The sequence below is a fragment of the Mesoplodon bidens genome, assembly GCF_964165515.1.
Source record: "Mesoplodon bidens genome assembly, chromosome: 9".
Taxonomy (NCBI): domain Eukaryota; kingdom Metazoa; phylum Chordata; class Mammalia; order Artiodactyla; family Ziphiidae; genus Mesoplodon; species Mesoplodon bidens.
In genome coordinates this window covers 9,027,836-9,044,817 of record NC_138166.1, presented here as the reverse complement: position 1 = coordinate 9,044,817, position 16,982 = coordinate 9,027,836, and the positions used below count along the sequence as shown (strand labels likewise).

The window sequence follows — 16,982 nt, the reverse complement described above, 5'->3', positions numbered from 1 at the left end:
TGACAAAGGATTAATCTCCAAAATATACAAGCAGCAGCAACTCATGCAGCTCCATATCAAAAAAACAAAAAACCCAATCCAAAAATGGGCAGAAGACCTAAATAGACATTTCTCCAAAGAAGATATACAGACTGCCAACAAACACATGAAAGGATGCTCAACATCACTAATCATCAGAGAAATGCAAATCAAAACTACAATGAGGTATCACCTCACAATGGTCAGAATGGCCATCATCAAAAAATCTACAAACACGTAAATGCTGGAAAGGGTGTGGAGAAAAGGGAACCCTCTTGCACTGTTGGTGGGAATGTAAATTGATACAGCCACTATGGAGAACAGTATGGAGGTTCCTTAAAAAACTACAAATAGAACTACCATATGACCTAGCAATCCCACTACTGGGCATATACCCTGAGAAGACCATAATTCAATAAGAGTCATGTACCACAATGTTCACTGCAGCTCTATTTACGATAGCCAGGACATGGAAGTAACCTAAGTGTCCATCGACAGAAGAATGGATAAAGAAGATGTGGCACATATATACGATGGAATATTTCTCAGCCATAAAAAGAAATGAAATTGAGTTATTTGTAGTGAGGTGGATGGACCTAGAGTCTGTCATACAGAGTAAGTCAGAAAGAGAAAAACAAATACTGCATGCCAACATGTATATATGGAATCTAAAAAAAAAAATGGTTCTGAAGAACATAGGTGCAGGACAGGAATAAAGACACAGATGTAGAGAATGAACTTGAGGACACAGGGAGGGGGAAGGGTAAGCTGGGATCAAGTGAGAGAGTGGCACGGACATATATACACTACCAAATGTAAAATAGATAGCTAGTGGGAAGCAGCCACATAGCACAGGGAAACCAGCTCGGTGCTTTATGACCACCTAGAGGGGTGGGATGGGGGGGTGGGAGGAAGACGCAAGAGGGAGGAGATATGGGGATATATGTATATGTATAGCTGACTCACTTTGTGATACAGCAGAAACGAACACAACATTGTAAAGCAATTATACTCCAATAAAGATCTTAAAAAAAAAAAAGGTAACTGCTCTCTTAAATTAAATGTTTATCATTTCCTTACATAGTTTGATAGGCAGAATAATAGTCCCCCGTGCTACCCGCCCCCCACCCCCACCCCAATCCTCAGAACCTGTGAATACATGGCAAAAGTCTTTGCAGACTCAAGTTAAAGATCTTGAGATGGTGATATTATCCTTGTTTATCTGGGTGGATCCAACGTAATCACAAGGGTCCTTGTAAGTAAAAGAGGGAGGTAGGACTCCTTGTAAATACATCTCTCCAAGGGCCAGATAAGCACCAGTGTCTCTAGCTTTTATGATCTATAGATGTCTCCCAGGTCCTGCAACACATATCTCCTTGAATGTAAATTATTAGGGATCTTCCTGACATCTTGGGAGCTTGACCTAGGGAACTAGGCCAGATTATACACATTTGACCTTCTTGGGGAGAAAAGAGAAGTTTTATTATCCTTTTAGATCAGAGAAATTAACTAGACAGAAAGCTACAGATCTAATCTCCACAGTATGTGGAAAGTAAAATGTTTATAGAGGAAGTGAAGACAAAACATTACCTTTTTATCATATAGATTTCTGTCTCCAGAGGCTAGAGCTTTTTACAGGAGCATTGAGGAATCTAGGAAAGATTTTTATTTCCTCACACTGATTTATCAACAATTGAGAGTTCTGATATAATCTTTCATCATGATTGGGATCTGTCAATTTTTCCTTGTATCTTTGCAGCTATACTACTGGATACTTTCATTTAGAATTAGTATATATATTTAGTAAACTATTTGAATTGTTTTCTTTAATTATAATGTAGTGACCCTCTTTATCAGACAAATTTTAAAAATCCACCTAAAATACAATACTGAACAAGATGAACACAACTGAAAGGAAATTTGATAGCTATATTGATATCAGAGGGGAAAACTTTAAAGCAAAAGCATTATTAGGGATAATCTTTGTCTTCCAAGCAGTGAATTTTGTTAAATTTATTATTATTAGATATACTTAGATTCATTTTTCTCATCTTATTTTATATTATTTATTCTCTTTTGTGTGCTTCTGTTTTGTCCTTTCCTGCCTTTATTTATTGAATTTTAAAAGCTACCCCCTTGTCCCCATTTTCATGTGTTAGAAGATATCCATTCTATTTCCACTATTTCGGTGGCTTCTCTTAAATATTTTTGACATGTGCATTTACCTTAATAAAGCCTAAAGTAAATTAATAGCTATATTTTCTTCCTAATTAATGGAATTTAGAACATTTAAATTCTGATTACTTTCTCCAGTCTTAGAATATGAATATATTCCAGCAGTTTTGTCCCTTGTTTTTTGTACTCCCACGTGTCATCATCCTTATATGTTTTTTTTGTTTGTTTTTTTTTTTTGCGGTACGCGGGCCTCTCACTGTTGTGGCCTCTCCTGTTGCGGAGCACAGGCTCCAGACGTGCAGACTCAGTAGCCATGGCTCACAGGCCCAGCCGCTCTGCGGCATGTGGGATCCTCCCGGACCGGGGCACGAACCCATGTCCCCTGCATCAGCAGGCGGACTCTTAACCACTGCGCCACCAGGGAAGCCCCCTTATATGTTTTTATAAGGTTGCTGGGTTTACCCTTATGCTTATTAAATTTCTTTGCCCATCATTACTATTTCATCTCACTCCTTTCCTCTGATTTCAGTGTCCTTTAGAAGTTGTTTTGTGATGGGTCTATTGGAGGCAAACTCTCTCAGTCTTTGTCATAGAGTGTCTTTACTTAATACTCATCCTTGAGTTGTAATTTACTTGCATGTGGTATCTGAGATTGGTAAGTATTTTCTGCTGACTATGCTTTCTGCGACTGCTAAGTGACATTCTTTTGTATGTAATCTGTCTCCGGCTGCATTTAAGGTTTTCCTTTGCTTATGGTCTTTTGCAATTTCACTACAAACCCATAGTATCTTGATTATCCTGTTTGGGATTTCTTGTGCTTCTTAAGTCTGAGAATTGTTGCTTTTCATCACTTCTAAAGCATTTTTGTCTGTAATATTTTTGAGTTTGCTTTGATTCCATTTGCTCTGTTCCTTCCTTCTGGAAGTTCTATAAAGATATATAAAATATTGGACCTTTTTATGTTATATAATGTGTCTCTTAGCCTCCTTTATATTTTCCATCTCTTTATCTCTCTGTGCTTTATCCTGTGTAATTTCATTATACATCATCCAGTTTGCTATTTCTTGTATTAGCTGGGTTTCTTCTGCTATTTAACTCATCTGTTGAGTTTTTAGTTTCAATCATTATGTTTTTAACTGCCATGAATTTTATTTGGTTTCTTTATAAATCTGCCCAACAACAGCTTTTCTCAAGAATTTTTTTGTCTTCATCACCTTAATGTTTTCATGATTACTGACAATTTTATTCATGAAGTTATTGTTTTTCTGTTGTTGACTCTTATTGGACTTTTTTTCCTTCCTGTGTTTTGTAATTTTTATTGAGAGCTCATTTTGTTGTGGCTTAATCTGTAGGAATTCTACAAGGCCAGGTTTGAGGGTGTGTTTCTTTAGAGAGAGGGTATTCATTTCTGCCAAATGCCCCATAGTTACTACCAAGTTGAAAACTCTTTTCATGTTAATGTATCAAATACAATTACAAAGGTAATAAATTCACGTTAGATTCCACAAATAATTAAAATTCAAATTCCAATGCACACAATAAGTGGTCTTTGGTTACAAATTCTTTGGGAAATTTTTTTCATCCCAGGCTAGGTACTTTAGTTTTTCTCCTGTCAATAGCAGTTTTTTGTTTTGTTTTTACATCTCTCTTTTTTATAATCCTGGATTTCTCTGTCTCTCTCCCTTTCTCTGTCTCCTTCTCTTTCTCTCTCTGACTCAGTTATGACCTCCAGCTTTGTATAAGCCTGGTAACTTTTTCTGTCCCTGCATGGCCAGTAAAATCTGAACTTATTTGTTATGAAAAGCAGCAACCACCTCCACCGTTCTCCCATCCCAAGCAACTATGGCATGGATATCTTAGTGTGCGTCTGGGTTTACAAAGACTGGGGCCCTGGGTATTTTCCTTACTTTCTTGAAAACTCAGTTATTTTTTAAAAACAAATGTTTGTTTTAGAGAGTAGAAAAGTCATTATTAGGGGTTATGGGGTAGGGGAAATAGGGAGTTTGGAAAAAGGGTATAAACTTTCAGCTATAAGATGAATAAGGTCTGAGAATCTAAAGTAATACATGGAGATAAATAATCTAATACACTTTAGATTAAAAGTAATCTAAATAATGACTATGGTTGATAACACTGTGTTGTATAATTGAAATTTGCTAACAGAGTAGAATTTAAATGTTCTCATAAAAATAAATAAAGATAAGTATGTGAGATGTTGGATATGTTTAATTTAACTAGATGGGGGAATCCTTTTACAATGTGTACATAAATCAACTCACTATGATGTACACTTTAAATATCTTACAATTTTATGTCAATATACCTCAATAAAGCTGAAATTTTAAAAAATTTAAAAAGGAAATATTTTTAAAAATGTTTGTTTTAGCATTTACTGATGTTTTGTATCAAGAGGATTTCCAGATTTTCTAGTCTACCAGTATTCTAGAAATAGAAGCCAAAGTGGGTTTATTGATCTTTCCCAGGAATCCTATAACTTTAAAAAGAATCCAGTTCAGCAAATAATTATTGAATGCTTTCTATGTAGTACCAGCTACTATTTAGGGAAATTATTCACTTTCTAGCAGAATACCACTTTCACTCAGAAAATAAAATAAATCTATCTATCTTCCTCACCATCCTTCTGCAGCTATCAATTTGATCACATTATATCAAAGGCAGCATCAGATAAGTTCTAGAACTCTAGATAAAATTCCTAACTTCAGATAAAATTCAAGCACATAAACCCCTGCTACAATATACAGATTACATTACCATTATATATACACACACACACACACACACACTCACACAAAATGGTAAATTAAAGAGTTAGATCAAAATTCCCATATTTTTTCAAAATCGTGAATGTTTTTCTTTGTGTTTAGGTTTTCTCCTACCTCAGTTTAAGAGATGTGGTAATATGTGGTCAAGTTAATCGCTCCTGGTTGTTGATGACACAAATGAGCTCATTGTGGAATGGTGTAAGTAGACACGACCTGAAGCTATGTCTTTATTCTAGTTCTCAAAGGAGAAGAGACTGCTATAAAGCCACCTGTAATGGGGAATACCTTCTTCCCTGCTCCACAACATGGGGCCACAAAAAGTAGGTGCATTTGTTTCTCTTTTGTCCAGGCACAAGACTGAAGGACAAGATAAAAAAATGTTATTTGAAGAGATTCAATATGAGTATTTTCTAATTTACATGACAGAAATAAATTGAATATTATTTTTGGATTGAAACAAAGCTCCATTATATCTGAGTTAAGCTTAACATTGCCTTACTCAAGGAGCTCCAGAGATATATTGAGAAAATGCAAGCAAGGTGCTTACTGTAGAGCCTGGCATGTAGGCAGCACTCAATAAATATTAGCTATTATTGTTGGTTCAAAAAATACAACAAAGCAGCACAAAATATGGAGTAAAGGAAAAAATTACTGAGCATGAAATAGGGCTAAAATATATAACATGTAAGCAAAGCTTATTTGATAATTCTTAGTGTATTTGCATGCACATGTACACACACACACTCAGGAAGTTTCTAATGCAGACTCCTAGGCTCATGCCTCTGTACTGTTCTTGTCATTGCACTATTTTTGTACTATTCTCATAAACTAGAACAAGCTTATATTTTTCATTCCAAAGAGACATTGGGTGGTAGGTCTTAGCCAACAACAGAAAATAAGCATGTGTTATCCCTGATGACCTTTCTTTTCTTTTTCTTGGTTGATTGATTTAATCTTAACAACTGTGATCATTTATGCCATCAACAAATGTTGGAGTAGTAACATTTTCCTTGTTGCCTAAGTCCAGTCAATAGCTGGCTTCACCACCCCTCCTTAATTGCTATTGAGTGAAGGACAAATGATATCATGTGCTCAGACTGATCTATGAATAGGTGGTCGGGGTCATTCTGCAGAAACTTTGACAAAGAAACTAAGAGGAGTTGACAAGGTACAGGGACTCTAGCTCCGTAAGTCAACTCAGAATCTTTACATCTCATCAGAACACCACCCCATTCTTGGCTATACTGCTCTACTCTGACCTTATGCAGCAACGGCAATAAGAAAACGTGCTTCTGTCTTAGTTAACCCCTCTTAGCTACCAAATTTAGTATTCCTGTCGTAGATGTATTTTTAGTTGAAGGCAGTGATTCTTAAGCTTTAGAATGCATTAGAATCATCTGAAGGGATTGTTAAGACAGATTGATGGTTGCCACCCCCAGAGTTTCTGACTTAGTAGGTCTGGGGTCGGGCTTGAGAATTTGCATTTCCAACAAGTTCCTGGGTGGTGCTGATGCTGCTGGTCCCAGGACCACACTAAGAACCACTGATTTAAAGTAATAAATCTCTTACTTATGTGACAGATTAGGTGTTACCTTTTCCTTTGGAAAACCCATAAAGAAGAAAAATAAATAAATCCAAATGATCTGGAAGAGAAAGAATATGTAAAATATTAAAATCAGGACAAATCTTGCAGAAAACTGGAAGAAAAAGCCAGCTCTTCTGCCAAGACTTCACTGGGTAAAGATGAAGAAAATATGAGCATATGGCAGTGAAGAACAAAGCCAGGATAGGAAGTTAAGCTGCTTTATGTTCAGCAAATTTCTCTTTCCTCAGTTATGCGTTGTCCTTCATTTGCTGTTATTTTTTCCTTTATTTGTGAGTGCTCAAATGTGGCGCAACTATAACAAACATTTTAGCACAAAGAATAGTTTTGTTCAGAAGGCAATGAGAAAGTGAATGTTCATATACTTAACCTTTTAGCTGAAAGACAGTATTAATACTATGTTATTATTATCAACTATACTTCAATTTAAAAAATACTATGCAATTGTTTATCAACCAGCCCTGGCCATTCGGAGCTCACTAAACCTCTGTGCTCTTCAGTTTTACATATAATCAGCCAGGTACACTCAGGTCATCTTTCCTTTTCTCTAGAACTATCCCCTTCAAATTATGAGTTATGAAAAGGCCATTACAGACCACACACTCTAAATTGTCTTTCCCGTAGTCAAGGACTCAATGTATAGTTTGTGCTCATGAAAAAAGAAGCAGGCACACATTAATGATGAACCCAGGAGGGTTCACTGACACTGAAGAAGGGGGAAGCCTTGGGGCTCACCTGGAATTATAGGGGGGCATCCAGGCCACTCTAAGACAGTTGACTCTGTTGAGGGGTGGATGTGAGACCCCTGCCCTCCCAGCTGTCAACCTGGACTGGACATTTGGAATCTGTTTTTAATTAAACCTAGGAATGACCATGAAAAAAAAATCTATTTGTAATTAAACCTGGGAATGACCACAGAAAACCCAAACCAAAAAAAAAAAAAAAGAGTGGTGAGATGAAGAAATTGTAGTTCTTTGATGCTTTAAAAATATTTTTAAAGTTTTACATGCAAAAGATCTCTCATTTCTTAATGTTTTTGTTTATCCTTTTCAGATTGATTTTTCCGCAGTAAAAAATATAATCACAGATAAACACATAGTGTCTACTTTGCAAAGGTGGCGTCTAAATGTGCTGTGCTTGAATTTTCGTGGTTGTGTTCTCCGATTGAAAACTTTGAGATCTATCAGTAAGTATGTTCATTACAACTGTTTGTCTTGCTTTCCTGTATTTTAAAATGGAAACTTCAATTACCACCTTAGGCCATAAGAATGCCTATTAAAACTATTTAAAAGTCCTATAATATAGCCAGCTCTTGCTGGATTGTATGCCTTGGGAGTTGGTCCTTTGGTCATTCTTATTGACTGCTTTTTTTTTTTTTTGTCTAACATTTTTCTATCTATATGTCATTAGTTTATCCACTAATAAAACACAATATAAGAACTTCTCATTAAAGAAATTCTAACAATAGACGGTAGAAGCAGAAATCTACCTTCGTCTCCCTCAAACCCATTCACTTACCCCATGGTACTCAACATTATCAGTCTTTGTTTTTCTAAAATACATTTATGTATTTGTGATTAAAAACACACAATTTTAATTTTTAACATTAAAGGGATCATACTTATATTTTCTATTATGTCTTGGAAATCTTTTCATGTCAGTACATATAGAACTACTAAGTTATTTTCCCATACTATGGCTATACTGTAACTTATTTAACTTTCTTCCTATTGATGGACATTGAGGTTATTTCCAGTTTTTTCCAAGCTGTTTTGTGAAGTCTGTATTTAATTGTCTTAGTTCAGGCTGCTATAATAAAGTTCCATTTTGGCTGGGTGGTTTATAAACCACAAAAACTTATTTCTTATAGTTCTAGAGGCTGAAAGTCCAAGATCAGGGTGCCAACGTGGCTGGGCTCTAGTAAGGGCCCTGTTCTGGGTCATGGACTTCCGTCTTCTCCCTGTATCCTCACATTGTAGAGAGCAGGAGAGAGCGCTCTCTGGAATCCCTTGTGTAAGGGCACAAATCCTATTCATGAGAGTTCCACCTTAATTACATCCCAAAGGCCCCACCTCCTAATACCATCACACTGGGGGTTAGGATTCCAACATATGAATTGTGGGGGAACACATTCAGCCCATTGCATTAACCCCTATGTCCTTTGAGGTACATTTTTAAGTTTCCATATGTATTTCTGGAAATGAGAGAAAAAATAGATTTCAAAAAGTATACATCCATGTTGACTTCAGATAATGAGAAAGAATGCCCTAAACACATGTAAATATCAACATGGATGAGTCTAAAGATATTAATGGGCAAAAGCAAGTTGCAGAATGATATATATAATCTAATACCATTTGTATACAACTTTTCAATGTGTAAAATAATACTATATACTTTATATGTGGAAATAATTTCAATACTATGTATTCAAGGGCACTTGTACATACACACACACACAGTAAAATATAAAAAGCATGCATGGGAATCAAAAACCCCAAATGCAAGATAGTGGTTACCTCTGAGGTGGAGAGGGTTGAATGAAATGGGGAAGAGGTTCACAAGGGTTCTCAACTGTTAACTGTAATATTTTTTTCATTGAAAAAAGAAAAAATACAAAATGGAATAATTCTAATTGGTGATTGCTGGTGCTGAAGAAAGCAGTAGCTTTATATATGATGTTATTTTACCCGATCATGTATTAAACCATCTTCTTGGTTTTAAGTTTGTTGGTTGAACCTTTTAGGTTTTCTAGGTGGCCTATCATGTCATCTGGAAATACTAACAGTTTTATTTCCATTCATTCCTATTCTTGTATCTTTTACTTCTTTTTTTCAGTAGCAAGGATATGTAGCCATCTTGTCTTGTTCTTGAGTCCTTTTCTCATATTGTTAAAGAGAATGGTGTTAATATTATTATATCTTTTAATTTCTGGGACACACGCTTCATAAAGATATAATGCTTCTCCATCTTTTACAGTAGCCATCTTATGCATGTTCCTCATTCAATCTGGTCATGTCTGCCTTTGGATTTTTAGGAACTATTAACTTCTGATCCACCAAGACCATTCCTTTTTGTTTTCCAAGGATATTATAGATTACAAATCATTTATTTCTTGTAATTTAGGTAGGAGAGGAAAACTGAAACATGTGCTTAGTCTGCCATCTTAAACCAATTTGTTACTTTTTTCTTCTTTTGCTCTCTCTCCTTGTGATTTGATGACTATCTTTAGTGTTTTGTTTGGATTTTTTTTCTTTTTTTGTGTGTGTGTATCTATTATAAATTTTTGGTTTGTGGTTACCATGAGGTGTATATACAGCAATCTTTATACATATTTGATTAAGTTCCTAATCTCTTAAGTTTGAATGCATTTTAACAACCCTGCATTTTTACTCCCCCAAGTTTTTTTTTTTTTTTTTTGCGGTACGCGGGCCTCTCACTGTTGCGGCCTCTCCCGTTGCGGAGCACAGGCTCCGGACGCACAGGCTCAGAGGCCATGGCTCATGGGCCCAGCCGCTCCGTGGCATGTGGGATCTTCCCGGACCGGGGCATGAACCCATGTCCCCTGCATTGGCAGAAGGACTCTCAACCACTGCGCCACCAGGGAAGCCCCCAAGTTTGTTTTGGACATCATAGTTTACATCTTTCGTTTCGTGCATCTCTTAACTACTTATTGTTGATATAGATGATTTTACTACTTTTGTCTTTTAAACTTCCTACTAGCTTTATAAGTGGTTGATGTGCTATCTTTACTGTATATTTGCCTTTACCGATGAGATTTTTTTCCTTTTGTAATTTTTGTATTTCTAGTTGTGGCCTTTTCTTTTCCACTTAGTGAAGTCCCTTTAACATTTCTTGTAAACCCTGTTTCTTTCAGCTTTTGCTTGTCTATAAAACTCTTGATCTTTTCTTTGAATCTGAATGATAGCCTTGAGTAGATTATTCTTTTTCCTTTTATCATTTTAAAAATATCATGCCACTCCCTTCTGGCGTGAAGAGTTTCTGCTGAAAAGGCAGCTGATGGTCTCATAGGAGTTCTCTTGTTACACTGCTGACTGATACATATTACATCTCCCCATCATTCACCAACACTCCACCTCCTGCAGAAAGAAGCCCCAACATCTCACAGAATTTAGGCAAGTAGATTCTTATTACTGAATCGCTTCTATTTGCTAGAGCAGGAGACTTGTTCAGATTTCTCAGAAACAGACCTTAATTGATCCAGGGCGTTAACTCCAGAGGAGGGGATGGTTAGTAAATGAATAATCTGAACTGTTTAATGTTAAATATATTTCCCAAATAATCAAAAATTAGGTCAGAGCTGACTCAGGCTTAGGACTCAGGAGAACTCAGCTTGTAGTAAATCTTATTTACTTCAGAAAAATCAAAGAATCTTAGAACTAGTTGAAAAAAAAAAACACTTGGGTATTTGGATAAAAACTCAAGTGGTATTTAAACATTTATGTTCAAATATGTAGATCTCAGGATTGTATTATTTTTGACTACCATAAAATATACTTTTAAAAAATCTCTTGAATTTCATCACCTATTGAACAGAAGGAAGTTGCAAAGGCAAGTTATTAATCAATCAAGTATGAAATTGGCAGAAAGGGTGGATATATGTATATGTATAACTGATTCACTTTGCTGTACAGCAGAAACTAACGTAACATTATAGATCAACTATATTCCAATAAAAATTAACTAAAAAAAGAAATTAGCAGAAGAGGAGGTATCTAATTATTTTTTTTTTATTATTTTTTTTTTTGCAGTACGCGGGCCTCTCACCGTTGTGGCCTCTCCTGCTGCGGAGCACAGGCTCCGGATGCTCAGGCTCAGCGGCCATGGCTCACGGGCCCAGCCGCTCCGCGGCATGTGGGATCTTCCCAGACCGGGGCACGAACCCGTGTCCCCTGCATCGGCAGGCGGACTCTCAACCACTGCGCCACCAGGGAAGCCCCGGTATCTAATTATTAATTCCATCACTGATCAACTATGCTTCCCTGAAAAAATATAAACTCTGATACAAAAAAAAAAAGCAAATTTTAAGGTTTTAAAAATGTATTTAAATTTTGACCCTGGGAGATATTAGCAATTCTAAATGACTTACTTTTGGATGGTCTGGATCAATTTCTATCATGATGTGTTCCAGAGCTTTATTTTCAAATAGATCCCTGGGAATGATCCTGAATATAAAAATAAACCAATAAAATTCCCAGCTAGCCTCCAAAAATTAAACCAGAGAGTAACTTGGGTCCTTTCTCTGAATCAGATTTAATGCCCTTATTTCTTTCCAGAACCCTCACATTCCCATTGTGTGCCTCTGTCTTCCACTGAGGTCCCACCTGGCTTTCTCCACCATCAAATCTTGGAGGTTTTCTTTAATATTCCACTCTGAGTGCTCATCAACAATAAGTGAATTTATTACATCTCTCTGGTAACACTTCAAACTTAACAGCTACCTTCAATACCTCATGTTGAACAATGTGAGAATTTGCATTGAGAACCAGTATTTCTAAGTCTCCACCCTGACCCAAGCCATTGACAAAATGCGCATAGCGGTTAGGACCTTACAATCCAGCATCATTTCCTGAACCACCAGCTCCAGCAATTGTTCCAGCCTCCCACCCTCTTGGTTTCCTATACATATTAATAGAATTAACTGACATGACCCAAAGATTATCCCCTGCCCTCATAGGTGTTTCAGGAGAAAAAGCACCTACTATTCTTTTAGTGTCTGTTTCTGGAAGTTCTGATGTGAGGCAGCCATGACTAAAGGTAACGTTTAGAATGCTCTGTAGCCTTGCACAGTAGAAAGGACTTAGGCGGACCTGAATCCAGGCTCTGCCACCTGCCAGCTTTGTGGCTCTATCCAGGCTATCTACATTCTAAGCCTTGGTTTCCTCATCTAGAAAAGGCAGATAATATTATGTACTTCAGAGGGATCTTGTGAGAATTAGAAATAGAATACATGAAGCTCTTAGCACAGTGTCTGGCCTCTAATAGGTGTTTAAGAAATGTTCAAGGGAATTCCCTGGAGGACCAGTGGTTAGGACTTGGTGCTTCCACTGCTGTGGCCTGGGTTCAATTCCTGGTTGGGGAACTAAGAGCCTGCAAGCTGCATGGTGCAGCCAAAAAAAAAAAAAAAAAAAAGAAATGCTCAATACTATTTGTTATTTACCATGTTCTATACATTGGAAATTTGTACAAGTATCAGATAAGACCAGTTGTTAAACTTTGTATGAATACCTTGATATAAGAAATGGAAATACATTCAACTCAGTGAAAAGAAAATCTGCATAAAAAGGAAAAAGTGGTATTTCTAATGATAGGTACGTATTTCTTTGCATTTTATTTTTCTAATAGTACAGTACTATCAAAATACAAACTGATGGGGTCAGTCTCCAGACACTTCCTCTCTTTCTGGTGATTGTTTCTCCAGGTGAGCTAATTTTAACCTGCAATGCAAATCATGGGGCTTCTCTTGGGTACCACCTCTGCCCTCAGTTGCTTCTGATATCACTTCCCTTTTTGTTTGCTTCTTTTTCATCCCAGCTCCTGACCCTGAATCCTAATTTCATCCTGTTTTATGTTCCTTGACATATTAGTTTAGCCGGAAGGGCTCTCAGATCCTTCCCACTGACAGGTGGCTTCCTAGTCTGAACTCTGTTAAAAAAACAGTGCTGTTTCCACATTTACTAGTGTTTATACCTGTTCAGAGCTCATGTCCGCATCATCTACAACTGCTTCTGAGAGTCCCATCTTCTGAGCGGTCTCTAATATAATTCTCAGATTCTTGGCTTATTGCCGGTGGCAATTCTCCTTCAGGTCTAGCTTGACAGTTTTTTGCAAGGATCAGTGAAAAGTAGTTGAGAATTTGGGTTTACCAGGACCTCATTTTGGAGTGCACAGGAATCAGAAATGGAAATTTATTCAATGCATAAGCTGACTTACTGAAAAAAAAAAAAGTTGGCGGGCAGAGGGGAGAGAACTACATTTTATTATTACTAAGCATTTGTATCTCTTCATTTTGATCATCTTTAGGTATACGCAAGCAGCTCTTGAAAAGCATGTAAAAATGAACCAGGTTTTTTTTAATTTTCAAAAAGCAGTAAAAACATTTATACAGAACATTATGACCTCCTAACGCCATCATTAGGACCCAACTCCTGCAGGTTACCAGTGTGGAGTCACCGTCAAAAGCTGTTCTGCAAAGAGGCAGGCAAGCAGCATGAGAGTATTCCCTCGATTACTATACTGTGACAACAATAATAATAATTAAGGGAACCTTCCTTCAGCTGGGTAACCTTGCCTAAATAGGTAAAACAGTTCATCAAAATCTAAACATGCGGTTTTCCGACACCAGTTTAGCAAATACAAAATTAGCTGCAACCAGAACAATTTCTAAGTTATCCCACAATAGTGATTCTTACACTTTGTTTCTTTGCTGTGTGATCCTTATGTATTTTTTCCCATTCATCATCTTCTGTATCCTGGTCAAATGTTTCAGGGTACGCTGGTAATTTGTCTTTGGGGCATTCTTCATAGTAACTCCGAACGTATTTTCCCACAAACCACCCTTTGTATTCTCTGGGCATTTTGCACTCCAGGCCATTATAGTGCACGTTGTAGTGATGCATTAACCAGTAGTAGAGGTAGTGGATGTTGTAGTCACATCTCCAAGGGTTATCTCTGAGCCACAAGAGTTTCAAAAAATACAAGTCTTCTAATACTCCATAGTCAAAGTTTTGCAGACTGTTGTTTGATAAATCTAACTCTTCTAAATGCGTGAGTCCTAAAAAAGCAGCTAGAAACAGAAAATATTTATTAAACCAATTGGGTAATTGGGTTAAGTGCACTGTATCTTATAAGGACAAATTTAAATTAAAAATAAGAGACTTAATTCTCTCTATTGAAAATAAAGGAAAAGATTTCCCTCCCCTCCTTTTTCTCAGAGTTCTTACTTTAGAAAACTTGCAAGTACTTTCTCTTCTCTTTGAAATGTGTACATATCCTTTAGAAGACTAAAGAGGCCTTTTTCAGCTTTCTGAGGATCGTCCTTCTTAAGAACCTGGGAGCCATCTCTTTGAAATGGAAACATCAAGGGAGATAACACCTGTCTCCCAGCTTCTGTGGGGGGATAGGAGCCTTCTTTCAAGTCACAAAATTACCTCTTGTCACAAAGATAGAAGTTTGTTTTCCTCTTGATAAAGCCAATTAGCTAACACAGATGCCAACTCTCTTGCGAAGTAAGGTTAGAATGAACAATGTTTGACAAACGGTGCTGTAAAGTCTTCTTACTTAAGAACTAGTTATTATTTATCCTGAAAACACGTATGTATTAGGTTGTATCTGCTTGGCTATACGAAGGGTGAGATTTCTTTCTGTTTCTGCAATCTCTTAGCAGATTGCCTGTGATGTACATCACATTCTGGTTTAATGCTTATTCAATAATAAAAGCATCTTCTTTCTCTATTACCATGGTGGAGAGGATTTCTGTGCTGAGTGAAGACTTCGGTTTTAATTATATGTCCCTAACAGTATACGTGTCTAAATGCAAAATTCTGAAATATGTTTTTACTCAGACAAAGCTTTGCCCTTGATTAAATTGACTAGAATACAATATTTTATTTGAAAAATCAGTTTGAAGTTAGCTTTCTAAAAATGTACTTTGTGCTCATGTGCATTTTTTAATACTCACTGGAAAGATGCCACAAAAAAGGCATGAATTAGGAAAATATCTCAAATGTAAGACATAAGTGCATAAAAAATGAGAAATGTGTTTGGGGGTGATTTGACAGCTCTCTGGGATATAACTCTGAAAATGCCTAGAAAATAGCCGTTTCCCAGTTTCCTTCCCAGGGGGAAGGAATTATATTCTTGTATTGCCCAAAACCAAAAAAATTTTTATCAACATTTTGAAGACATCTGGTTGTATTTTGGCAAGCTATGGTAGCTATCAGCTTTGAATTCATATGTATTTAATTCTGCTGGAGGGTGGATAATTAAAACAAATATCAAACACATAACACAAAATAAGACAACAAAAAGCTTTTTTCCTCCCTCTGAGAGTAAAGAAATCTAAACCTAAATTATCCCTACTTCAGTTGATGTAAAATGACCAGGTACTCTAGAATTTACAGGTCAATGCTGATTTCAAATATTTTGTTTCTGTTTCAAACATTTTCTCATTGACCTTTTTCTCATTGCCCTTATTTTGAATTTGAAAAATATGCTCTCAAACTAATACCATTAACTATTTTCATATTATTTGTTCTCAGACAAAACCCTTAATTCCCCCTAAAAGAAGTCTATTTTGTTGCAATGCAATGACTTGGGTCATTGGGAGAGGGGAGCAGGTGGCTGGGGAGGAGCAAAAGGTCAGCCCTTGCAATGATAGTTCTGAAGACACTGCATTTTCAAAGATTTGCTGACATTTTGTGAGTTAATGATCTCACAATTTTTTCTTTTTTTTTTTTTTTTTTTTTTTGCGGTACGCGGGCCTCTCACTGTTGTGGCCTCTCCTGTTGCGGGGCACAGGCTCCGGACACGCAGGCTCAGCGGCCATGGGTCACGGGCCCAGCCGCTCCGCGGCATGTGGGATCTTCCTGGACTGGGGCACGAACCCGCATCCCCTGCATCGGCAGGCGGACTCTCAACCACTGCACCACCAGGGAAGCCCTCTTTTCTTTTTTTTTTAAAAAATTATTTATTTATTTTTGGCTGCGTTGGGTCTTTGTTGCTGCATGCAGGCGAGCCCGGGGGGAAATTAGACACTTGCCCAGGGACCCGAGACAGGCATGCTTGTCTTGCAGTTCTTTGGTTCTCATTGAGCAAAAGAGGATCTCCACCTCCAGATTCTTCACCCTGTGGCCTGGCTTTGTGGAGACCGACTACCAGTGACTGACCTGAGCACTAATACAATGACCGCTTCATTTGGGAGAAGAGTATCTCTACAGTATTCTTATTCAATGTAAAATGAAAATTGCTTTTGATCTCAAAATTTGAAGATACTCCCAAGTTTACACTATCTGTACAGGCTAAGGTATGAGCGTAGCATATTGCTGTTCCTTTCAAAATTTTTAAAAATTATGATTTCTTAATACTTAAAAATGTTATTAATACTAAAATATGCCTTGGTAGCTCTAGAATATTCATTTTCAGTTTTTACTTCTACAATGTTAAAATCCTAATGTTCTGTTAATGGTATTAAATTACCTTTGAGAAAACAAGAAACAATTGTACTCAAAATGTTTATGACATTAACATTGTACTATTAATAGTAGTAATACACATTTTTAAAGACAGAGCTTTTCAAATTATGAAGGCACTGCGAAGGCACAAATATCATGTACGTTACAAATCTGATCAACATTGCAGTAATTCTCAGTTCTTTCTAAAAT

General features: G+C 36.9%; 2 protein-coding genes across 2 annotated transcripts in view; one reads left to right on the top strand and one right to left on the bottom strand.

Annotated features, from left to right (window-relative positions):
• FBXL13 (F-box and leucine rich repeat protein 13) overlaps positions 1-16,982 on the top strand; it is a gene marked incomplete at both ends in the record, with an annotated part of 192,162 nt that overhangs the window by 59,781 nt on the left and 115,399 nt on the right. Inside the window, 2 exon segments of the mRNA XM_081244099.1 lie at positions 5,079-5,174; positions 7,633-7,765. Of these exon segments, the coding sequence (XP_081100225.1) occupies positions 5,079-5,174; positions 7,633-7,765 (229 nt within the window).
• Positions 13,582-16,982, bottom strand: part of LRRC17 (leucine rich repeat containing 17) — a 32,361-nt gene continuing 28,960 nt past the window's right edge. Inside the window, exon 4 of the mRNA XM_081244107.1 lies at positions 13,582-14,386. Within this exon, the coding sequence (XP_081100233.1) occupies positions 13,989-14,386 (398 nt within the window). The 3' untranslated portion in view covers positions 13,582-13,988. The remainder of the gene's footprint in view (positions 14,387-16,982) is intronic.